Here is a 25,523-nt window from a genome sequence, read left to right on the forward strand (position 1 = left end):
AAATAATCTTCTGTTCTCTGAGACAATTTACACAATGGCCCTGCCCTCCAGACTCTAGGTATTGGCCACAGTCTCTGGATTCTGAGTGGAGGCCCATTGGCCCTGGGCATCAGCTCTGCCTTCCAGGCCCACTGGGACGGCAACCCTGCTGTCTTGGCTTTAGGTGCACCATTCTCCCAGTCCACCTGAGTGGCAGATCCACCCTTAGAAGCACCAGAGGCCATCGCTCCACCCTTTGAAACCCCTGAGGTCATGGCCATACCTTTTGAGACTGTGACATCTCAGCTTCTTGTGTCCCTTGTCTCTTCAGCTTCTGCTTCTGTTTCCTGTGGCCTCTTGGCCCTCGGGCCTCATGCCCGCATCTGCCCTGCTGGGACAAGTGTTCCAAAGCTCAATAGCTCCACTGGTAAGTGCCCAGAGGCACCCCACTCCGCCAGGAAGCCTCCTGCGCACAGGCACTCAGCTCTCTTGCTCCGTGGGTCGGCTCCAGCGCTGTCTCCCACTGGTCTCCTGGTTCTGCTGCTGTTGGTTCTCTGCCGCTGGAGGTTCTCTGCTGTTGCTGGTCCTCTGCCACTGGTGATTCTCTATCCGTTCATAGTTTCAAAACCGCTTCCACATTTTAGGTATCTGTTAGAGCAGCACCCCACTCTCTCGGTACCAAATTCTGTCTTAGTCATCTAGTGCTGCCATAACAGAAATACCACAAGTGGATGGTTTTAACGAAGAGAAGTTTATTTCCTCACAATCAAAGTAGGCTAAAAGTCCAAATTCAGGGCATCAGCTCCAGGGGAAGGCTTTTTCTCTCTACTGGCCTTCTTCTCTTCGGTGTTCCCCCGGACGAGGAGCTTGTCTGCACAGGGACCCTGGTCCAAAGGACGCGCTCTCCTCCTGGCACTGCTTTCTTGATGGTATGAGGTCCCCCCTTTTCCTATTTTATGAACAACTTGTGTAAGATGGGAATGAACTGTTTCTTGCATGTTTGATGGAATTGACTGGTGAATCCCTCTAGGTCAGGGGTTTATTTGGAGAAATGTCTTTGCCTGCTAGTACAATTTGTTTAACAATGCTTTTTGGTCTGTTCAATCTCTCTGTTTCTTCTTATACCAGTTGGAAATTATATACATATACATGTGTGCGCACACAGACATACACACATGCACACATATATAATACCCATCCATTTCCCATTTCATTCTAGGTTTTCAAATTCTTTAGCATCTAATTGTTATCTTGGGTCTGTACTTATTTTCCTCTTTTATTGTATATATTGTTTTTTGCATCCTCCCTCCCTTTCTCGTTGTCTCTCTATCTCTCTTTTAATTGATCTGGCCAGAGAAGCATCTTGTTGATCTTTCTTTAAGAGGCAGCTTTTGGTTTTATTAATCTTTTCAATTTTTGTTTTCTTCTTTTGTTATCTATTTCAGTTATTTCTGCCTTTATCCTTATTTCCTTTGTTGCTCTTTTTCAGATTTCTTGAGTTAAATGCTTAGCTTCTTTATTCCATTTCATTGTTTTCTGAGAAAAGCTGTAAATTTTTTTTCTAAATATTGCTTTAGGATTTATTTCTGCTATTTTATTTCATTAAAAAAATTTGTACTAATCTCTTTCTGTTTCTTTTTATTCTTCTTTACTGTAAGGTTGATCCTCAGGGACCAGAGCACTATTCTTGATTCTTCCTGTTAGCTGCCTCTGTTCATAGTTTCACTTTTCAATCCTTAGGGAAAAGCAGCACCAGGAGGAGATGCTTTCCCAAGGTTATGATCCACCAGTCCTGGGGGTTTGGAAGAGGAGAGGAGAAAGAATGAATGCTTGAGGGCCATGGATCTGTTTGTCCACATATGTTTTTCTTACTTTCTCACACCAGAAGGGCATAGGTACTGACCTGTGTTATCCTAGAAACACCTGCACAGGCAGTCTGGGCTGCTGCTGGTGCTGATTTTGGCAGTGAAGTTGCAAGGATTGGTTGTCCCTATGGCTACCCCCTGGAAAGAAGCAAGAGCAGAATTGACAAACCTTTCCTTTCACCTGTCATCTCACTGCTCTCTGTAGCTGCCTTCTGCCCCGGACTGAAGTCACCCACTTCCAGTTTGCCAGTTCAAGATAACTTTCATTCTTCCCAAGGTTTTCTCAGCCCCCTCATCCAAGTTTCCTGCTTGGTTTTATTGTTTCTCTAAAGTTGGTTCTGGGGAAGGAGTTAGGAGCCTGTGATACTAGACCATTTTCGCTTCTTTCTTGCTAATTTTATACATGCTGCCGAGAGGTTGTTGAATTCCTTGGAATAATTTAAGTGTACTAGATCTTCCAGGAATAATTTTCACACACCAGCCTTCCTCTCATTAGCTTGTGCGGCAGCTTTGGCAGTACCTTTTTTATTGAACCAGTGAAAAAAGGGAGGATTTCTTTATGAGATAGATGCTTCTTCTGGAGTTATTTCCATCCATTCATGCGGGAGTGACAGCAGAAGCAGATCTTGCATGTATTTGTGTATTGTGGCAGAGTTTGGAACTAAAACATTTTCTCCCCGTTATGTCTGACTCTGGCTTTATTGTCTGTAGTTGTGCTGGCTATATTTGCCAGATTGCTGAGAACATTATGAAATTTTCTCTTTTCTTATTCTGCTGTTTTCTTATTGGTGCCTGTTCTAGCGTCGTGTCTGCTTACCATGGGTGTAGCAGTGGTTTATTGTTAACATGGCAGTAACAGTAGAATCTTTCATGTTTTTTGACCCTGGCTTTGTCCTAATTTGTCTGGCTAATGCTAATGTAAATAAGGGAGAAGTATCAAAGTAGTTACCAGAAAATGACTATAATATCTTAATGTTATTAAATATCTTTCAGAAAACAATTACTTCGAAGTAGCCAGATATTTTTAATGAATACTATTGACTTTCTCTTTTTCATAGTTTAGAAGTTTATAATTGTTTTGTCCACATTTAGACTTTAAAAATTGTTTGTTGTATACCTTAAAATTGCTTCTTTGGCTTTTATTCTATTGAACAGTCAAATATATATGAATGTCAGAAATATTTATCTCTAAATGTAAAATTGATAACCATGAATAATGTTACACAATATTTGAAGAATGCAATCCTCATTTGGATGGTATGGATGGGTCCTCACTATTAGGTTGTTCAACCTTACACCCAAATAAGAATCTTCTCTGTGAATGCGTGATGGTCTAGTACCTGCTTGTATTCAGCCATTCAGATATTTACTGAGGTTCTTTGTGTGCTAGGATCTGTGGTGAACTGGATGTACTAAATTCCTCCTCTTCTTAGGGATTTCCATCTGGTGCTTGAATATTTCCAGAGAGGCAGAGTCTCCCATTTTATGATGTATTTCATTTAGCTGATGGGTAGTTTTAAATATTTAAATGTTTGAGTGTTCTTCTTTATATTGTGTGGAAACTTGCATCCTGGAACTGTTCTCTTTGATTGTGTGGTATGAATCTTTTTCTCTTCCACCAGGCAACTCTTCTCTTTCTTTTGTACCTTAAACATCTCCAGTCCTTCAGTTGCTTCTCTAGACTTCTCCATCTTGATTATCATTTTTTACGGATGTGCTCCAGTTTCGCAAACATTTTTAAAAAATGTTAAAAATTAAACACCAGACTCTAGATGTGTTCTAGTTTACGCAGTTTGTAGCGCAGTGGTTAAGTCTGAACTCACCAGTGGCTTTATGGGAGAAAAGACCTGGTGATCTGCTCCCATAAAGATTACAGCCTTGGAAACGCTATGGGGCAGTTTTTCTCTGTCATACAGAATCACTGTGGGTCAGAGTGGACTCCATGACACACAACAACAACTATATGCTTTGTTCTGGACAAATTGTCTATTAGTGTCAGTAAAGATTATATTACACCTTGGACATCTATCAACCAACAGAGAAAATAACTGCCCTGGCTTCTTGGTGGCAGGATATGGCTTGAAGGATTTGGACTCTGTTATCTCCAAGGGACCTTTAATCCTAATCTCCATTTTTCTCTGAAAAGCCGAGATCCTTTTTAGGCCCTTTTATTTTCTGTCTGAGTTGTTTAGGTTTTATTCATTTATTTTTTTGTGTGTGATTATCAAAGTAACACCAATATTGAAAAGTGTAATGATGGTTTCCACATTTTTTAAAAGTTAGTTGAAAGCATACTGTATATATGCTTTTTACCCAACCCATCACAGGTATTTCCTCATGTTATTAAAGTAATTTTATAAACATCTTTAAAAGTATAACATCTAACAAGGATAGAGCATTTCCTAGGTGCCAGATACTCTGCTAAGCATTTAAAAAAAAAAAGCAAAAACAGTGTTATTGAGACAAAATTCACATACTATATAATTCACTCATTTAAAATATACAATTAAATGGCTTTTCGTATATTCATAGATAAGTGCAGCCATCACAATAGTCAATTTTAGAAAATTTTTATTGCCCACAAAAAGAAACTCTGTGGCCCTTCCCCATCACTCCCCCTCCCCAGTCTCTCTATCCTTTCCCCTCTCCAGCCCATGACAACCACAGATCTATTTTCTGTCTGTATAGATTGGCCTATTTTGGACGTTTCATATAAATGAAATCATACAATATGTGATCGTTTGTGGCTGGCTTCTTTCACTTAACATAATATTTTCAAGGTTCATCCATGTTGTAGCATGTATCATTACTTCATTCCTTTCTATGGCTGAATGATATTCAGTTGTATGGATATACCACATTTGATTTATCCATTCATTAGTTGATGAACATTTGGGTTGTTCCTACTTTTTGGCTATTATGAGTAATGCTGCTATGAATGTTTGTGCACAAATTTTTGTGGGGATGTTTGTTTTCATTTTTCTTGGGTATATACATAGGAGTGGAATTGCTGGGTCATGTGGTAATGCTATGTTTGTCTGTGGTGATGCCAGACTATTTTCCAAAGTGGCTGCAACTATTTTACATTCCCAGCAGTATATGAGGGTTCCAGTTTCTTCACACCCTCACCCACACTGTTTATTATCTGTCTTTTTGACCATGACCATCCTAGTGGATGTGAAGTGGTATCTGTGGTTTTGATTTGCATTTCTTTTATGGATAATGATGTTGTACATCTTTTAATGTGCTTATTGGTTGTTTGTATATCTTCTTTGAAGAAATGTTTATTTGTATGTACTTTTTATGTATCATTTAATTTAATCTTTACATCAGCTCTATAAGGTAGCTATACATATTATGTCCACTTTACAGAAAAAACATGTTTGCATAATCTGCATCATATGGATGCACTATAATTCATTAACTATTCTCCTAAATTTGGACATTTGTTTCTCCTTTTCCCATACTTGCCGGTATTTTCTTAGCTTAGAGTTAAAGGCTATGATCATTTTAAGGCTCTATATTTTTAATATTAAATTCTTTTCTGGAAAAACGATACTAAGTTATACTTCTGCAGCAGTGTATGAAAATGTCCATTTTACCCACTCATGCTAGCAATGAGTGCTGTTCTTAAAAAAAAAAAATAGCATTGCTAATGTGATAGATTTAAGTATCTCATTAAAAAATTATACCTCATCGATGTTATAATTTGATTTGCTTTGATTATCAATGAGGTTGATTTTTTCTGCTTATTAATAATTTTCATTTTCTTTTGTGAATTGTTTGTTCATTTTTTTAAATTTAGGTAACTGGCATTTTGTAGAACTTACATTAGTCTCTATGAAATTTACCCATTTATTTCTTCTAGAAGTGTGGGTCATTTTTAATGCTGAGCTGTACATGTTAGTCTTGTCAATCCAGAGACATTTAATATCCTCCTTGGTAAAACTCAGGCCCACACGTTTTAGGAACTCTCAGTTGCTGAACAGAGTAATGAATTCTGTTCTTAAATAAGAAATCTAATTTTGGCTTATTGGTTCATGAACAAGGTGTTCACATATTTATTACTTCTCAATTTGTTCATTTTCAAATTTGATAAGCATGTGGGCTATCTCTTATCTAAATTACATATAGACATTGTTGTGGCAGACAGAGCAAGGTTGATACAGATCCATTCATTTCTGTGTTTGCTATCTCCTCCTTAGGTGGTCCATGAATTGGAACTTTATAACACAGGATATTATTTAGGCATGTTCATGAATTCTTTTGCAGTCTTTCAGGTATGTTTCATTTGCTATGTAATTTGAAAAGATAGTAATGTCTTTTACTATTGCAGACTTTTTGAATTTAATAAATAATCATTATGAAATATTAACCTTTTATTAAATGTGTTGCTGAAGTACAGTTTGTTATATTAGTATAATTTGAAATGGAAAGAGAATCATCCTTTCAGTTTTAAAAGCAAATAGAAGAACTCAGCCTTAGAGAAATTAATGGAATTGTCCTTAAACAAATAACTTCTTTCCTTTATATTACTTTTCTTGCCCTTGAAATGACTATGGGTGTATGTGTGTGTGTTTGTGTGTGTGTGTGTGTGAGAGAGAGAGAGAGAGACAGACAGACAGAGAGATATTCTGATTGGTTGAGTGTACACACGTTTGTACCCAAGCTTTCAAAAATGAGCAAGAGTGAGTCCAGAGTATGGGAGACTCCTGTGATCATTTAAACTTTTTAGAGATCATTTAAACTTTAGAGATCATTTAAACTTTTACTTTAAAAGAAAACTAAAAATTATTCTTTCTAGGAATGTGGCCTTTGGGTACTGACAGATGCAAACCTTGTGAAGGATTACATTGATGGTGTTTGTAAGTAAAACATGGCAATATGATTGTAAAGTATTTAAGTCTTTCATCTCAGATATTTAATAGTACTTACACAGATCTAGGTATTTTCTGGCTTAACATGGATATATGATTTTCATTTTCAGCTCTCTTGTCCTGAGAATATTTGGAATTTAATGTATTTGGAAGTTGAGGTTTTCATCCTGGCCATGATGTCAGAATGTTTGTCTGGGCTGCTATCTAAATCTTTGAAATGAATGCTTTCCATTGCTCTCTGTAATTTGAGGGGTTATATTTTTGGACACAGTGGAACCTTCTGTGCCATAAACATGCTTTATATTACAAACTGCTGATATTTTTGGAATTAGATAAAAGGAGAAACATGTTTTTGAAAAATCTGTGTTCACCGTGGTGTTCACCTGGAAAATAATCCAGATGCCACAAAGTATGCTGGCATACGTATGTGTGTGTTTGTATATTTGCACACATGTGCACACACACGCGCACGCACACACACATTTTGTCAATCTCGAGAGATTTCAGTTCTTCCTGGGCAGGATCAATCTATACATCCCAAATTCCCTGAATTGCTGAATGGGGTGGTTACAGTGTAATGATAAGAAGTGTCATTTTAGGAAGAAGTCATAAAATGTTTTGACTTAAGTAAATATATAAATGAGAATGATTAACTCTAGAAGGCATTCTCCTTTCAGGTAAAATTATGACAATATACCATCTTGAAAGGCTTCCCGAACTGTCACAGTTTCTATCCCTGAATTCCCTATTTCTGTCAGAAGTGTTCTCAGTTTCTCCACACTAAGCCTCAGGCTCTCTGGCTTTAGGCTGCTTCTTGCTACCACCATACCCTCAAGTCTCTGCCTGAAGCTAGGATTTGTTTCCATTTTGGAAATCTTCCACGTACTACTCTTCCTACTTCCTTGTTCCATCCTACCAGTTTAGCGTCTGCAGATATTCGGTTTTGACATTTGAATTTCTGACCTCCAGTCTAACTCTTTGCCCAGTTTTTATGTCCAGCCCAGTTGGTGTCTTCTAGCCTGTTGATGCCTGCTCTTGCTCTGACTAGGCTGTTAGTGTACATACCTGTCTTAGTCTTGATGGATACTTTCTGACTTACATTTCCATGAAACCCTTAACAATTTTATTTTAGCTTCTCTCTTCTGGATTCCCTACCTACACACTGACCTGCTTCTTCAGGTGTCATGTTCTGGTTGCTTCCTTCTCTATTAAGCTGTACAGCAAAGCTGGAAGGGTGGTTTCCCTTGGCTCCTGTGCTTTGTCACCAGTCATTTCAGCTTGAGTTTTACTGTTTCTTTTTACTGAAATTCAAGATAATTTCCCTCTCAGTCCTTGGAAATGTAGATAATTTATTCAGTTCAGTTATTGGGCACAAACAAGTCATATATATATATTTTACATGACTTCTAAGAGAATTCTTGATTCTTAATTTTTGGGAGTCAGAGTGGTAACAATAAATAATCTAAAAGATAAATTTATAGTCTTGAAGACTTCATGAAGTAATTTTGATCTTTATATATTAGAGACACATAGTGCATTTAGCTTTCCTCATATAATCCTCTATCCTGGACAACCTTCCAAGCATCTATTTTTTTCCATTCTCTCTTCATCAGCCTCAGGTTTTGCCCATCTTTGTTCGTATTTACTTATTAAATCCTGTCTGATGGCCACAGGAATACTCATTCTGTGTCAGTAATACTTATTATATCCTTTACCTTTTATGAGAGCCTTTTTCTGTCTTTTCACTGTAACAGAAGAAACCTGATACTCTCATGAGCACATTGTGTCCCTAGATACCTCCTTATTTTTTTGCCTTTCTTCTGGATCAGTGTCATTAGGTACATAGAGTTTAGTGTTTTTTTGGCTGCCTTCTGACTACTGTTCAACAACCCTTAGCTAAGAGCCTCTTATAATTTAAAACTCTTAAAATTATTTTAATTATAGCTCTTTCTGTCATCATTGAGGTCACTTACTTTCTGTTTCTCCTATACATTGATGACTCTTACAAAAGATTTAAAGTCTTACTCCTGTTGTCATCCCAAGAGATATGAATGTCCACATGGTTGACCAATCCAATGAACACTATCCTGTGATCACCACTATGGCAACAATAGTCACCCAAGGCCATATTAGATCATCACTTGAACCCTGCTCCACTCCTAACACTTCAAATGCTTATCCTTCTATCTTGTATACTCCTTCATTCTCCTAAGTCTATTAGACATCTTCTTTGGCCTTACTAAGATCTTTAGTCTCTTGACTTCTCCCAGTCCTTATGAGTTATTGGCTCCTTCTGCCTTCACTTTGCTCTGATACCTGGCCTGGGCCACATGACTTATCAATTTGGTGGAATTTCTTCCTAGTCCCTTGTCCGTTCATCACATCTTCCCTGTGAAACTCAACTCTGGAACAACTCAACTGTTTATTCTTACAGCTCTGTTTCTCCATCCAGATGCCCCATAAATACCTTGAATTTAATATTTCACAAACCAAGTTAATAAAGCATGACATAACCCTCGCAACTTTACTCTTCCTTCCATATCTCTGTTAATGAATCATCATCTGCTGTACCCAGATGTCCAAATCAGAAACCCAGAACTCACTCCTAAATCCTCCATCTCTTTCTTTCAGAGGTGAAACAACATAGTGGTTAAGAAAGGAATTTGCCATCAAATACTTGGCTTTGAATTTTGACTTAATGATCGAGGGCAAAGCCATTAGTCTCTCTAAGCCTCAGGCTTACCCTGCAGAATAGCGCTTATAATAGTACTGTCTTATAGGGTTGTTATGAGGTTAAATGCAAAAACACCTACAGTGTTTAGCACATGTTTGGCACTTGGTAAGCCTGCAATGATCTGTTATCCTGTCCCTCAGATCCAGTTTGTTCATTCGTTATACATAGATAGTGATGATATTAATTGCATGCCTAGCATGTACTAGTTAATGGGAATACCAAATCGGTCTACTGGGGCAGACCAACATGCAGTTAGAAGAGTGTGCTAAAGGACTGCAGAGTGCCATACCTGCACACAGAAGGCATCCAACCAGCAGGCACAGCAAAACCATCTCTCGAGACTACCCACTGCTTCCCTCTGTAGCTTCAGGCCCTCATTACTGTCCATTACTTGACCATTGAAGTGGCTTCCTAACTAACTCTTTTTCCTGCCTTCATTTTCCCCCAGCTCTAAACCATTGTTCACACTAATGCCAGAGTTATCTTTCTAAAACATGGGTTAGGTCATCTTCTAATTTATTTTACAACCTTCAATGGGTCACCATTGCTTAAAAGTATAAGTTCAGATCCTTCAACATGGGATACTTTACACTTTAAAATCTGGACCCAACCATTCTTTCTCCTCTCATTTTATGTCACTCTTACCAAATATTCATTGTCATATCCTGAATATGGCTTTGTACTTGGCTCACTGTGTGTTTTTTTTTTTTCTTATATGGGATGTTCTTTATCAAGACTTGAGACTGTACAAAATGGAATGTCTATTCCACTTGTTTTCTCCTAGCCAGACCCTTAGTCATCAGATTCTGTGTAAAATCAACCATTCTCTGCATTGTACATTATGCATATGTCTGTTATCACCCACATTGTGTTTATTACAGTTTTCTGTGTATCTGCCTCCTCCATAGTCTTATCAGTGAGTTCATTGCATTCATCTTTGTATCATTGGTACTTATTACAGTGTATTTTTTTTTCTTTTTAATTTGAAATAATTTTAGACTTACAGAAAAGATGAAAAAATAGATGCTCAGAAGTCTTTCTGGCAACATAGCTTCTTTTTATAAGAAAAAAGCCAATAAACTGGGTGATTGTAGCATCTCATGGCTGGTGTAGCCAATGATAATCAGCACTAGGGAGCTAGAAAGAGAAGAAGGGTAGTAGGATTGTAGGTTGCTTTAAAAATGTGATTTAAATTTTTAAATTTTTTTTCTAGCATCTAAACTGTAAGTATTTTTTTCAGATATTGGCCATAGGGGTAGGGAGCATTTTTTCTAGTTCTGGCTCTGCTGACTTATCTGGCTCTCAGGTTTCTCATCTAAAATGAGAGGGTTGGACAAGACAAACTCTAACGGTCTCTTCAGCTGAGGGTGCTATGATTCTGTGGACTAAGTTTATAATTCATTTTCTTCAGTGATTTTTTTCTAGCAGTTGTCAATGTTTATTTTTAGATGACAGTCCAGAGGTTGCTGAGAGGTTTGTGGAGGAAAGTGAAGCATACATGGTAGATTTTCATGACTTTTCTTCGATTAGCAATCCACGTGTCAGAAAGCATTTTCCAGAGACTTGGATTTGGCTAGACTCCAACATGGGGTAAAAATTTTATAGAGTTCCTTACTTATATATTTTTTGTTTAGTGTTTATTTTAAATAAGTTTTGCTCTTTTAAATGTTTAAGTACATAGTGTGATTAAGAGCTAAGTAGAACAAGAGGTTTTTGTTTTAGAATGATGTTTATCATATTTGATTTTATCTTAGTATAGTATTTAATAAAGCCACATGCAAATTGTGGTGATGTGAGTATTATCAAGGAGGTAAGGATTTTAATTGCATGCCTGGCCTCAGGCTGTGATCTTTTTCTGATGAAAGGTTATTTTCACTTCTATTGAAGTCATGGTCCCTGATGGAGAAAAATTCCTGGGAGTACATTTGTTGCCTTGGGGTGGAAAGCACTCATGATTACTTCCTGCTACCTTGTGGCAGTGCTTCTAACTGAATCCCACTCCTTGTAAAACATCCCCATAAACCCCAGGGAGGGAGACACGGATGGTAGAAGGAATTTGGATTAGCTGACAACACCTGTTACTTGGCCTGGTGATTGAGCATGTAAATCATGAAATGTACACAGTGTGTTATAGTCAGCCATTTAGGGAAACTTCAAGTAAGATGTAAGTAAAACCTCAAAAAAAAAACCCAAAACAAATAATAACGCTAACAGGGTTACAGAGAAAAAACTTCTCTGCAAAGTGAGAGAAAAAAATGAAGTTCAGTCTGAAAACACTTATGCAAAATTTATGAAAATAATGTTCATTCTGAAGATATAAACATTGTAGAAAGATTTTATTGGGATATGGATCAGTATGCAGTATTATGACCTAGTTCTTGAGAACTTGGAATCTACTATTTCATACGTATTTCTTTTTAATGGTTTTAAATTCAGATATGTAAATGGTTTGGAAAATTACAGTTCTTCCAAAAAATAATTTTAAGTTATGTTGACTTATTTTGAAAGGTGTGGGAGCCATTTCTTGGTTTTATGATTTTTTGTTTGTTTGTTTATCTTGACTTCAGTTCCAAGGTTTACCAAGAATTTGAAGTTACTGTGCCTGATACTATCACTTCTTGGGCAGCTACTGCTTTTGTGATCTCCGAGGACCTAGGTCTTGGACTGACAACTGCTCCCGTGGAGGTAGAATGTTAAAGGGCTGCTTATAAATTTACAGTGCCACAAAGCTAAGAAATTGTCAGCTCTTCAGTGGATTTAAAAAAAAAAAGATTGCTTATAATGTTGATCACAGTTTGAGATTCCTTCATTTTGCCTGTTTTCTATTTATATTGTAAGCTGTAGTAAACTACTGAATGTACTAAGTTTATATTAAGATAGAAATCGAAAAATTTGAAATAGCCCCTGATTTAGATTGCTTTAGACCAGTAGCTCTCACCTCTGGCAGACCTGAAGCCCCCTTTTTAAAACAGATTTCTTGTGTTGCCCCTTTATTTCCTGAGATGAAATTCATAGGTAATATAACCTACCTTTACATATAGTTTTTTGTAAAAAAAATCAGTGTAATGCCTAGGTGAAATAATAAGGAAAAATAAAATGAAAGTAATATAAAATAATAGGTATTTCAGTATGTAAATGACCAGGCACAGCTACAATAGAAAGCATAGTGAAATACTTAGCTGTTTACCCCATGAATAGAATCTTCTTGCATGTAACAGCTATGAATGCAGTTTGACACACATGCATCATTTTGAATACGTGCTGTTTGTGGTAATGTAAATTTCTGAAACCGAGCTGCAGTTTTCACTTAATTTATAAAATAGTTGTATTGATAAAAAAATTCATTGTGAATTAAAAAATGGTTTAGGTTTATATATAAATTGGAATTAGGTTCTAGGCTCACATAATTATAAACACGTGCTTTATCTGCATGATTGTCTGAAGGGACACTCGAGTCACGTGGAACATGGAACAGTTCTTCATTGGCGGAGATTGTCCTGAGCACTGCAGACTTTCACCCACAAAGTGCTAATCGAACCCTTCAATCATTGTGACAATCTAAGATGCTTCTACAAATGTCCAAACTGACCTCTAGAGGGAATTACTGCTGCTCAGAGACGGGGGTGGGAGAGTGGGGTGGAGTGGATTGGGGTGGGGATCATCCTCCCCCGCAGGACCTGGCCAACAATATGGGAGTGGGTCACCAAAGAAGAAGTATGTATGTGTGTATGTGTAGAAGGTAGTTATTAGAACACCAGTGGGCCTGCCACGTTTAGATTCTCCACACTTGCTTCTAAAACGGGCTGCTTCATTTGGCCAATGGTTTTTTAAAGCAGAATGGTACAGTAAATATAGCATAGTAGAAAGGGCACTTGCTTTGGCATCAGACACACTGGAATACAGTTCTGGCTTCTCTACTTACCAACAGTGTGAGCTTGTACTCGTTACAGAGATCTCGGAGCTTTAGGTTTTTTTTCCTTTAAAATAGGAGCATAACAACTGCCTTATAGGGTTGCAACGATTAAACGAGATAATTATGTAAAATGCCTGGTTCATAATGGGCACACAGTAAAATGTAGTGATTATCATTAAATCACTTTGCCATCATTCATTTAGGATAAGTTGTCATTTACTTTCTGTTTATAGGAAAGTGGACGTTTCTAGGTGAAGTTATAGGCTTCACAGGTTTTGTGAGGATTGCTTTTAATTGCATAAAACATGAGGCATTTTGACCTGAATGAAAATATGTACTCATTGTGTTCTTTCCAGCTACGAGCCTTCCAACCATTTTTCATTTTTTTGAATCTTCCCTACTCCGTTATCAGAGGTGAAGAATTTGCTTTAGAAGTAACAATATTCAATTATTTGAAAGATGCCACTGAGGTAATATATTCAAACTTTTGTTAATGATTTACTTTTCAGGAGAAAATATATTCTTATTACGTAGAGATTGGGTTGTGTAGTGGTTGGGTATCTGGGCATCTAAGCATTTTATACATTTCTGGGAGATTGAAAATAGACTTACTTTGTCAGTAATTTCATTTGTTTATTATGTCTAAGGTTATTATTAGCATGTCTAAGCTAATTCTTGGAGTCCTGGTGGTGCAGTGGTTAAGAGCTTGGCTACTAACCAAAAGGTTGGCAATTCAAATCCACCAGCTGCTCCCTGGAAACCGTATGGGGCAGTTCTACTCTGTGCTATAGGGTCGCTATGAGTTGGAATCGACTTGACTGTAATGGGTTGTTAGGTTAATCATCTGCTTAATTTCCAGCACAGGTTCTCCATTTTAGCCATGTTACTTCCTCATTATCTCTGAGGCATGTCTTTCTCTTTCCTGTCCCCCTGCATTTTCTCATACTTTTCCCACATCTAGAATGTATTGCCACTTTATCACTGCCGTTCTGTGCCCACTGCAGTTGGCAAGATTTATTCCTTTCAAGACTTGCCTCAAAAGATACATTTCCTGAGGAATCTAACCCATTCTGTTATGTTTGTAGTCCTCATGTTTATACAGTGTGTTATATTTTCAAAGATTTGTTGTTTGTGCCACATGCCTTTTGTCTGCATAGCTATTTAGTTCCCTGAAAGTCAGGAATTAGGCCATTGTTTGTATTTTGCCCATGTTAGTGTTAATCAAATGATTGATTTGGTAGGGATATGTAATTAATTTTATTACATGAAAATACCACAGTCTCTTTAGCTCTATATCCATAAGTAAATTGGTTTTTATTTTTTATTTCTGCTTTTTAATCAAACCAACATGGTACAGTGTAAAGAGCAAAGGATCTAGAGTCAGAAAGCCAGGATTCAGTTTTCAGCTCTGTCACTTACCAGAATATAATTTCTTTATATGTGAGATGGGAATCGTAATTATCTCTACAAAAAGTATTTTGAGAAGCATATGAGAAAGTAAGTGAGAAAACAATTCATAAAATGTTAAGGCCTAGAAAAATGCTATTCTTTTTTTTTGGATATGTATTTATTTATTGTGCTTTAGATAAAAGTGTACAGAGCAAATTAGTTTATTAAACAATTAGTACACATATTGTTTTGTGACATGGGTTGCCAACTCCATGACATGTCAACACTCTCCCCTTCTCAACTTTGGGTTCCCCATTACCAGCTTTCCTGTCCCCTCCTGCCTTCTTGTCCTTGCCCCTGGGCTGGTACGCCCATATAGTCTCGTTTCGTTTTATGGGCCTGTCTGATGTTTGGCTGAAGGGTGAACCTCAGGAGTCACTTTAGTACTGAGTTAAAAGGATGTCTAGGGGCCATACTCTTAGGGTTTCTACAGTCTCTGTCAGACCAGTAAGTCTGGTCTTTTTTTGTGTGAGTTAGAATTTTGTTCTACATTTTTTTCCAGCTCTGCTTGGGCTGCTCTGCTGTGATCCTTGTCAGAGCAGTCAGTGGTGGTAGCCCGGCACCATCTATTTGTGCTGGACTCAGTCTGGTGGAGGCTGTGATAGTTGTGTTCCGTTAGTCTTTTGGACTAATCTTTCCCTTGTGTCCTTGGTTTTCTTCATTCTCCCTTGCTCCAGATGAAGTGGGACCATTGGAGCATCTTAGATGGCTGCTCACAAGCTTTTAAGACCCCAAACGCTACTCACCCAAGTAGAACATTTTCTTCATGAACTATGTTATGCCAGTTGAGCTAGATGTCCACTGAGACCGTGGTCCCCAGAGCCCTCAGCCCAGTAATTCGGTCCCTCAGGGAGTTTGGATGTGTCTACGAAGCTTCCATGACCTTGCCTTGGTTAAGTTGTGCTGACTTTCCCAGTATTGGGTACTGTCTTACCGTTCACCAAAGTTACCACGTATCTATTGTCTAGTTAGTATTTTTCCCTCTCCATCCCTCCCCTCCCTCATAATCATCAAAGATTGTTTCTTTTTGTGTGTAAACCTTTTCAAGAGTTTTTATAACAGTGGTCTCTTACAATATTTGTCCTTTTGTGGTTGACTTATTTCACTCAGCATAATGCCCTCCAGATTCCTCCATGTTGTGAGACGTTTTGCAGATTCCTCATTGTTCTTTATCGTTGTGTAGTATTCCATTGTGTGTATGTATCATAGTTTGTTTTTGGGCAGAGAAATACTATTCTTGATGAGACTGGCAACTTTGTCATAATTTATAAAAGGTCACAACCAAGATACACTTCAGGACGAATGTTTGAGTCATATTTTCCTTGGAGTAATTTTAGCAAATACTCTCAATGAATGTGATAACATTTTATCCTGTTTGTTTCACATTTTTCTGTTGGGACCAGTGTCCCAGGATGACACAGTTAAATCAGGCAGGTGGCATTGTCAGTACATCAAATAACTTTTCTGGACTCATCCTTACCACCAATGGCTTAGGATAATGAGAGAACTTAGTATTAGTGGGAAGAGTAGAAGTGGAGCTGAAGGGTACCCTTTCCCCAGATATTTTTCAGTACAAGGGCAAAGTGTGTAAGAGAGGTGAAATTTTTCCTGGTGCCCTTTTATTCTCTCCTTGGCTGAATCTTTTTCTCATCTTTCTCTAGTCTTGGACCTCACAGGTATAATAGCACTCAAGTGGTGTTAAGACAACACTTTACTGAGAGCATTATTCTACAAAACCATTGATAATATTTTTTCTTCTAGGTTAAGGTAATCATTGAGAAAAGTGACAAATTTGATATTCTAGTGACTTCGAATGAAATAAATGCCACAGGACACCAGCAGACCATACTGGTTCCCAGTGAGGATGGGGCAACTGTTCTTTTCCCAGTCAAGCCAGCACATCTGGGAGAAATTCCTATCACAGTCACAGCTGTTTCACCGACTGCTTCTGATGCTATCACCCAGAAGATTTTAGTAAAGGTAAATATGTGAAATATTAAATAAATGAAATGAAATACATAATTGAAAAGCAAACAGAAGGTGGTTTTCTTCTCAGTTAAATTTGTTGGTAAGACCTAGTAGGTTGCCTCCTCCACCTTCTTGTTAATACATAATTATTCTCTCATATATCACATATATGTTTTAGAAGTAATTACCAATTTCCCCTTTAAGTAATCGAGGAGTAAGACCTGTAAAAATGGTGTGGTGGAGGCATCTGACCTCTTACTTCACAAAGGGGAAGGAGAATCAGCATCAACAGCCCAAGGCTGATTTCTATGAGGTGGAGGTCAGACATGCCTCCTTTCTCCCAATTCTGACACTATCTATCCCTCCCATGGCGGTCTTTACTTATCTGCTGAGTTCTATAATTTGTTACAATGGCCACACAGAACTCACAGACAATATTCATGATTATGGGATTCATTAGTGAAAGGTTACAGTTCAGGTTCAGAAATGCTCAGGAGACAGTTCTTTGATCAGGACAGCCTCTTCTCAACTGTGCCCACAGACAGGTCTCTCCCTGGCCCTTGGCCCCTCAGCCCCTTGGCGTGGCCTCTGCCTTGCTTGGGCAAGTGTTACAAAGCTCTTTTAGCCCCGCCAATAACTGCCCAGAGACACCCCATTCCACCAGTAAGCCTTGGCCTGAAGGTGCTCAGCTTTCTAGCTCTGTAGGTTGGCAAACCTAGCTCCACCAAGTGCCCGGAGGCACCCTACTCTGCCAGCAAGTCTCTTGCTAGAAAGTGCTCAGCTTTCTTGCTCTGTGGGCTGGGAAGCCCACTGCACTGACTCCTGTGGCCTTCTGCCGGTCTCCTTCGGTCTCCTGGTTCTGCTGCCGCTGTTTCTCTGTTGCTGCTTCTCACTGTACCTGGTGTTACAGCTCCTGCTCTCTCTCTCAGTGTCTCTGTTTAAGCCTAGCGGGATGGCAAAACTGACCAGTCCCCTCGTTAGGGTTCCATATACCTCATTTGCATCATCCCACTCAGTCATTTGGTGGGAGTTACAAAGACTATGGCTAGAAGGGCAATATTAAGTAATTCATTGCACCATAGACTATAAAGCAAGTCTTTTTTACACTCAATTATATCTAAAACTGTTAATTGGGATCCTACTAAATTGTGATCAAGTTGAAATGTAGATTTAGAATTTCAGAACTCCTCAGTGTAGGTAGGCAAGGTTTTGCAGATTTTTCCAGAGAAGTTATTATGTGTAAAAAGGCAGCTCAACATAGTTGGTAAACACTTGGGTTCTGCAGTGAGACAGCCCTTGGTTCAAACCCTACCTCTGCCAAATGGGACTTTGGGCAAGGTACTTCATCCCTCTGGGTAATAATGGGACCGACATCAGAGTGTTTTTCTCATCACCCTTTCATCTTCTTTATCATTTCCATTGCTAGTCCCTGAAATGTTCTGTCTAATTTAACTAAACTAAAAATTCATTAACAAATTGGAATTCAGAATCAAGAAACAGTAAGTATTTATCTAGCCAAACACAAACTGCAGAAACAGCATGCTTGTCTTCCTATCGAAATCTATCTCATATCTGTAATAGGTTAGTAGAGACCATGTTAATTGCGTTCCTTGTTTTTGACAGGCCGAAGGGATAGAAAAATCATATTCACAGTCCATCTTATTAGACTTGACCGATGACAAGCAACGAAACGCGCTGAAAACTTTGAGTTTCTCGTTTCCTCCTGAGACAGTGAGTGGTAGTGAAAGAGTGCAGATCACTGCAATTGGTAAGGATAGGGTATATCACCATCTGCTGGTTTATTTGTATATGGCAATATATATTTCCATCTATTTATAGAGGTATTTTCTTATGTAGTTCTAATGAGAAGAGTTTGCAGAAAGTTTTTAGTTTGTACCAACTGCTGATTTCAATAGAAAAGCTGTCAAAATATATATCCTAGACTACTTCTCACTCTTCATTGTGCATATGAATCACTCAAAGATCTTGTTAAAGAGCAGATTCTGGTTCAGTAGGTCGGGGGTAGGGCCTGGGATTCTGCATTAATAACAAACTCCCAGATGGTGTTGATGCTTCTGGTTTGTGGACCACGCTTTGAGTAGCAAGGCCCTGACTAGAATGTGGCTGGTGGGAGGGGTTATTTCTAAGAGCAGAGCTTGTGGCTTCTGTGGTTCTTGACCACTGGTGAATATCAGAATCTCCCATGGAGCTTTGTGGAAACACAAATATCTGGACTCTAAACCGACTAAATTAGAATCTCTTGGCCGTATGACTAGGACTTGTATATTTTGAAAAAGTTCCCTGAGTAGTTCTGACAATCACCTGGGGTACTTCTGTGCAGGGCACAAGTAAACTTTACAGCAGGAAGCTACCCACTGACTTTTGTCACCCTTTCCTAGTTACCTTCCAGTAACCTAAAAGATCTTTTGAATCAACTAGTAAATATATCTTCCACACACTTTGTTATTTATAAAGCACAGTTTGTGCTTTATTATTTATAAAGCACAGTTTGTGCTTTATAAATAACTGAAGGAAATATTCTAATTAATGACTTCTAAATAGCTTATTAGGTCCTCAAGTGTCAGGACCTAGGCATTTTTTTTCTGAAGTTCTTCTAAATTTCTTCTACAGGTGTAATTCTTCTCATTATAATCCTAAACAACCCAAGTCCCTATGTAGAGGACTTTATTTGGAACCTTAGATATAGTTCTTAAAAAGGATGAAATAATCTCTCTATTTAGGGGAATAAATTCTGCCTAAGCATTTTCCAAGGAGCCCTGGTGGCGCAATGGTTAAGCGCTTGGCTGCTAACCAAAAGGTTGATGGTTTGAATCTACCAGCCGCTCCGTGGGAGAAAGGTGTGGCAGTCTGCTTCCGTAATGATTACAGCTGTGGAAACCTCATGAGGCAGTTCTGCTCTGTCCTGTTGGGTCGCTATGAGTTGGAATTGACTCGATGGAAACGGATTTTGGTTTTTTAAACATTTTCCACAACATTGAGATGCTGGGAGACATAGCACACATGCTGGGAGATGCAATACACATGCACACGTGTGCATATGCACACATGTGCAACACACACTCATAGAGGGAAGAAGCCTTGAATTTTAACTGTATACCACCACTCCTTAGTGGGGCCCTGATGGTGCAGTGGTTAAGAGCTTGGCTGCTAACCAGAAGATCGCAGTTCGAATCCACCAGCTGCTCCATGGAAACCCTATGGTGCAGTTTACTCTGTCCTATAGGGTGGCTGTGAGTTGGAATTGATACAACAGCAACAGATTTTTTGGTTTTTACCACTCCTTACATTAGAATGAGTCTAGCTATGGTCTTTAAAATCCTTTGAAGTTTAATTTTTAAAGCTTAGTGTAAAGAAATGATTTTTCAAGTTTATTTTTACATGATATTTATTTCTCAAAAAATATATTTTGGAGGCCAGAATGTATGGATAATAGATTACTTATTTGAATTTTGAGAGTGTGAATTTATGTTTACTTTGAATATTAAAAACATAACCTGCAGTAGTAATATTGTAACCTCATTTATTTCTCTCTCTTAACATCTGAAATTTAAGACATCATATGCTAACATGGCTGAAGCCTACTTCTGTGGAAGAGATCTTTCTCTCTTTTTTACATTCAAATTTTTAGGATTATATTTTCATTAAGTATTTGGATTTGAGATGGTGTAAATTTCTAGAATAAATGACATAGGAGGATACTCTCATCCATGCAGCTCAATAGCAGTGGGGTCAAAATTAGAGCTCAGCCTCCATCCCTTAGCCATGGTGTTAGAACATGGGTAGAGGAGTCTTTTAAGCATGTGTTTTGTTTAATTTTAGATTATTGACTTTGAAAAATTTTCCTAATCCTTTTTGATTCTGAGAGTCACTGTATACTTATTAGTTTTACTTTGTTGTTGCTAAATAGAGCACATTAAAAAATATTACAACCCCTGCTCTTTTAAAAAGATCATTTCTCAAGTATTTGTAGTATATTAGTAAGAAATTAGAATAAAGTTCTGTCTGTTTACTGTGAAGAATGCTAATAATAAAACATTTCTTTCCTGTGTAAGAATGATGATTTCTTAATGGTCAATTCCTAACATTTTTGTTGAAGAATTTTTTAAAACTTATTTTTGCCTAGTATATGCCATATTTGTAACTGAGCTAAGATTTTCCTAATTTGTCACGTAATCTACAATTTCAGCACCACTGCATTATCATTTATTTAACCAATCTTCCTAAAATTCTCAAATGTTTTCTTTCTATTCTGAGCAGTGTAATAAATATACTGCTTAAACAACAGGTATCTTCTGTACTCATTCATTGAGATAAGTTATTTACTTGTCTTTTTGCCACCAGCAGGTAACAGTTAATTGAGTATATACTGAATGAATTTAATGTCTTGTACTTTCAGGAGATATTCTTGGTCCTTCCATCAATGGCTTAGCTTCATTGATTAGGATGCCTTATGGCTGTGGGGAACAGAACATGATAAATTTTGCTCCAAATATTTACACTTTGGATTATTTGACTAAAAAGAAACAACTGACAGACAGTTTAAGAGAAAAAGCCCTTTCATATATGAGGCAAGGTAAGCATTTTAGAAAGATACTTCTATTAAAAAAAATTTTGTTTTTCTTTTTCAGTAAGGTTCTCTGAAATCTCAAAATAGATTTTGTCTTTGGTTGTGGTGTTGGGGGTACATGGTGGTGAAATGTGCCATAAGTATAACAGTGGGAAGCTGTTACCAGTCTTACTTTAGCTAATTGTTCTCTAGTTGCTGCTAAGACGTTTGTTAGTAATGGCTTAAGGAATTAGTTTTTGGAGGGGTTTGTATTTTATAAGGGACCTGAAACTTACAACTCTTTAAAAGTCTAAAGGAATGAGTATTCATTTTTTTATCACACATTTATGAAGTATTTCTTATGTGCCAGGCTCAGTTCTAGTGCTGAATTCCTCTCAAGGAATTCACTGTTCAGTGGGGAGGACAGTCCTGTATATAAATGCATGTAATGTCATGTGGTGGGGGCCGGGAGAAGTGTTTGTATGGGGAGGGCCTACTACCCGCTTCAAAAATGCCATACTAGTGATGATTCTACTCTTACTCCTTGAGAGGTTGGTACCATTCACAGACACCCAGATGCTTTGTGTCTGCGACTTGCAGATAATATCAGTTAACATTAGTTGGGCACTTACCATGTGGTAGGCAGTGTTCTAAGCACTTTATATCTAATATCTCATTTAATGATCACAATTAGCATTAGTTTTATCCTCATTTTTATAGATGAGGAGATTGAAATCGAGACAGAGTACATACAATCAACTAACTTGCCCAGAGTCATATAACAAATACATGGCAGAGCTGGCCTGAGTTCATACCTATGAGAAAATGAAAAGTTGTGAGAAATTTTTGGTAATATTAAGGCAAATTTGATTTCTGGAAATACTCCAAAGCCAACCGCTCAAAGTTACAGTCTCAGTTTTGCACTTCCTGGTTAGGGGACTTTAGAAAAAAAATCTGTGTGCCTGAGTTTATCTGTCTACAGAATTTGTAGGCTACATGCTATCCATCAAACTCATGAGGATTAGAACGGTGCATATATAATGATTGGAAATTCCCTGTTCAGTATAATATAAATCTAGTTCAACGCTTTCCAACTCCTAAGTCCTTTTCTTTTCCTTCGTTTTTCTGTCTCTTTCCCTCCCTCCTTCCTTCCTCCTGCCCTCTATTCCTCCCTGTCTTTCTTCCTTCCCTCTATCCCTCCCTCCCTAGGAATGGGTTAAATGCAAAGTAGAGGCAAGCTAGTATGCTTTTCTGCTAATTTTTCCATCACTAAGAATTGGAAGACTCAGTAAAGACACTATTTTGATGTGAGCCTTTCTTCCAGTTTCCCTCATTATGTAGAGACTTGTTTATCCTAAATTCTATGTAATAATAGTAATAACAACTAAACCTGTTTAAATGCTTTACAGTGTTTTCATTTAATTCTCACAAAAACCCTATGAGATAGATGTACTGTTATATTTACATTTTACAGGTGAGGACATTGAGGCACAATGTGGTTAATTAACTTACGTGTGGTTGTTTAGCTAATAAGGAGCAGAGCTGGGCTTTGAACCCAGGCAGGCTGGCTTTGGAATCCACACTCTTCCTGTGTTTCCTGAGTTGTTAGAGGCAATAGGATAGGATGGAAGAGGACCAGGAATAAATCAAGATGCTTGGGTGGTATGGCTAATGTGCAAGAGGTTTCAATGCAACTTCTGTTAAAATATTAAGGGAGGAAATGGGATTCTATAGCGAACAAGAAGGTTAGAATCTGGATTGTTGGGTTAGAACAGAGTAAATTTGTGATGTACTGCGTGAAATTAATCAGACAGTGCAGGGCTCTTTGGATCAGAATGAATAATCACACCACTCACTAATGTGGTCACATACCTTTATTACTTATATATTGATCAGAACAACAATAGATGGAGTAGGGTTTATCAGGAGCCAGTTTCCTTCAAAAGGCTCCTGTCCAAGGGTGAAATGTTTAGTCACCTCCACACCTTCCCTCAATGTGCTGTGGGTGAGGGAACCAAGTGGAATTCGTGCCTGGGGTTTTAATAGTGTAAACTGGAAGGATATACTAGCAGGATTGCATGGGAAAGGCGAAAAGGGTAAAAGGAAGGGGCCATTGTTCAGACACACCTGGCCTGGTCACCCTGTTACCAGGGGGGTATCTTTTGTTCAAGTGCACACAACACAGCCATCCTTTGAGCAAGGTGCATAACCAGAAAGAACATTCCTCCCCCTCTAGCTAAAGACTAATTTTGTAAGCCTGCATTTTCTGATAAATGATACAGTGGGTTAAAAAAACTAAGGGGTCAGTTTCCCATGGGGCACATTCTTTGATGTCACCATAGTCATGGAGATGGTGGGATTGGCCAGGTACCCTTTGGTGCTTGCACATGAGTCTGAGACAGAGGAAGTTACTGTGAGCTGAGAACGGGGAGGAAGCCTTCTCTGACAAGAAGGGACTAGGGGAGAGAGAGAGAAAGAGAGACCCAGTTCCCATCCTCCTTATCAGAGAATGCTGGGCCCAAGGCCTCAGCTTAGGCAGCCTTAATGGGAATTGTAGAGGCAGACTGTTCTTCCAACAGAGCTGTAAGGTGTTGAATCCAAGTAGATGAGCTGGAGTCAGTGTCCAATGATCTTCACCATGTAGGATGGCACAGACAAAGGTTGAGTGTGAGAAAAAGGCAAGGAATTGGGGGTCAGGAACCACTCACTGCATGAGAGGACAAAGTAAGGGAGACTAGGGTTTGGAATCAGGGCTGATGTGAGAAATGAGCTGGGGGTATGTTCCCCCTCAGATCAGCCCAGTAGAGTTCCTCCAAATACATTGTCTCATATGCTGAACTAAATTACATTTCAAAAGTAGTGGACAAAAGCTCCTTGGTGTAATGATTTTCATTATGAAGTCAGTGTCTTGTTTCAGAGACTGTGTTTTTTCTTTTGCCATCACATTTGCCAAAGTCCTTTAAATATACTGTTGTTTTTATTTTTAAGACTTTAAAATGTATTTGGCATGAGTCATGATTATATTATTTAAATGTCGTTTATGAACAGCACATTATTTTAGTTAAATCATGCTTGGCCCAGGAGGACTGTAACCTAACCCATTGTTTTTTGGTCAAAACAACAGCTACGTCATTGAATGAAGTGTCTTTCATTGTCAAAAAGAAAAATAGAACCATAAAACGAAAACTTTTTGTTAAGCACTGCAAACCCTGAACCTGTTAATTGAAGATTTAAACCACTTGTTTTCCTCAAATGCTTAATTCATAGTGCCTGCGGTTCACTATTTCCAGTGAGACTCAGACCAAGTCCAGTTGAAAATATTATATTCTCTCCATTGAAATAAAAACAGGGAAAAATAATTTTCAGAATTGGGATGCTGTGTTTGGTCATCACAAATATGACTAGAGGCCATCGTGAAAAAAGTGAAATAGTGAAAGAAGCTAAAAAAAAAAAAATCTGGTAAAGTTCTTACTTTTTATTTCATGTCACAGGAAGTGAGGGAGTTAATACTGATTTCTTTTAGTATGGAGAATATTTTTTATCAGCTTTTTACCAGAGAAGGTCATTGAGATAGTCACAAAGAGCTGGGTTTTACTTCTTTCATTTACATGTGATTTTGAAACTTCAGGTAAACCAAGTCAAATTATGTTCAGAACTTTTCTATGTGTTTCTATGAACAATACTTTAATATTTACTATGATAAATTGAGATATCATTGCTGATGTCAGATGGATCCTGGCTGAAAGCAGAGAATACCAGAAGGATGTTTACCTGTGTTTTATTGACTTTGCAAAGGCTATGTGGATCATAACAAGTTATGGATGACACTGCGAAGAATGAGAATTCCAGAACACTTAACTGTGCTCATGAGGAATCTGTGCATAGATCCAGAGGCAGTTGTTCGAACAGAACAAAGGGATACCGCATGGTTTAAAGTCAGGAAAGGTGTGCGTCAGGCTTGTATCCTTTCACTATACCTATTCAATCTGTATGCTGAGCAAATAATCCGAGAAACTGGACTATACGAAGAAGAATGGGGCATCAGGATTGGAGGAAGACTCATTAACAACCTGCATTATACAGATGACACAACCTTGCTTGCTGAAAGTGAAGAGGACTTGAAGCACTTACTGATGAAGATCAAAGACTACAGCCTTCAGTATGGATTACA

The 25,523-nt window shown here is 38.1% G+C and overlaps 1 protein-coding gene across 3 annotated transcripts in view; it reads left to right on the forward strand.

Annotated features, from left to right (window-relative positions):
- CD109 (CD109 molecule) overlaps positions 1-25,523 on the forward strand; it is a 133,770-nt gene that overhangs the window by 82,511 nt on the left and 25,736 nt on the right. For all 3 annotated transcript variants that reach the window (XM_004390152.1, XM_004390151.1, XM_023725111.1), the window contains 8 exons: positions 6,050-6,124; positions 6,649-6,709; positions 10,904-11,045; positions 12,023-12,140; positions 13,725-13,838; positions 16,579-16,797; positions 18,409-18,553; positions 21,203-21,379. In XM_004390152.1, the coding sequence (XP_004390209.1) occupies positions 6,050-6,124; positions 6,649-6,709; positions 10,904-11,045; positions 12,023-12,140; positions 13,725-13,838; positions 16,579-16,797; positions 18,409-18,553; positions 21,203-21,379 (1,051 nt within the window). The remainder of the gene's footprint in view (positions 1-6,049; positions 6,125-6,648; positions 6,710-10,903; positions 11,046-12,022; positions 12,141-13,724; positions 13,839-16,578; positions 16,798-18,408; positions 18,554-21,202; positions 21,380-25,523) is intronic.

The sequence above is a fragment of the Trichechus manatus genome, unplaced genomic scaffold (genome assembly GCF_000243295.1).
Source record: "Trichechus manatus latirostris isolate Lorelei unplaced genomic scaffold, TriManLat1.0 scaffold00287, whole genome shotgun sequence".
Classification (NCBI taxonomy): Eukaryota; Metazoa; Chordata; class Mammalia; order Sirenia; family Trichechidae; genus Trichechus; species Trichechus manatus.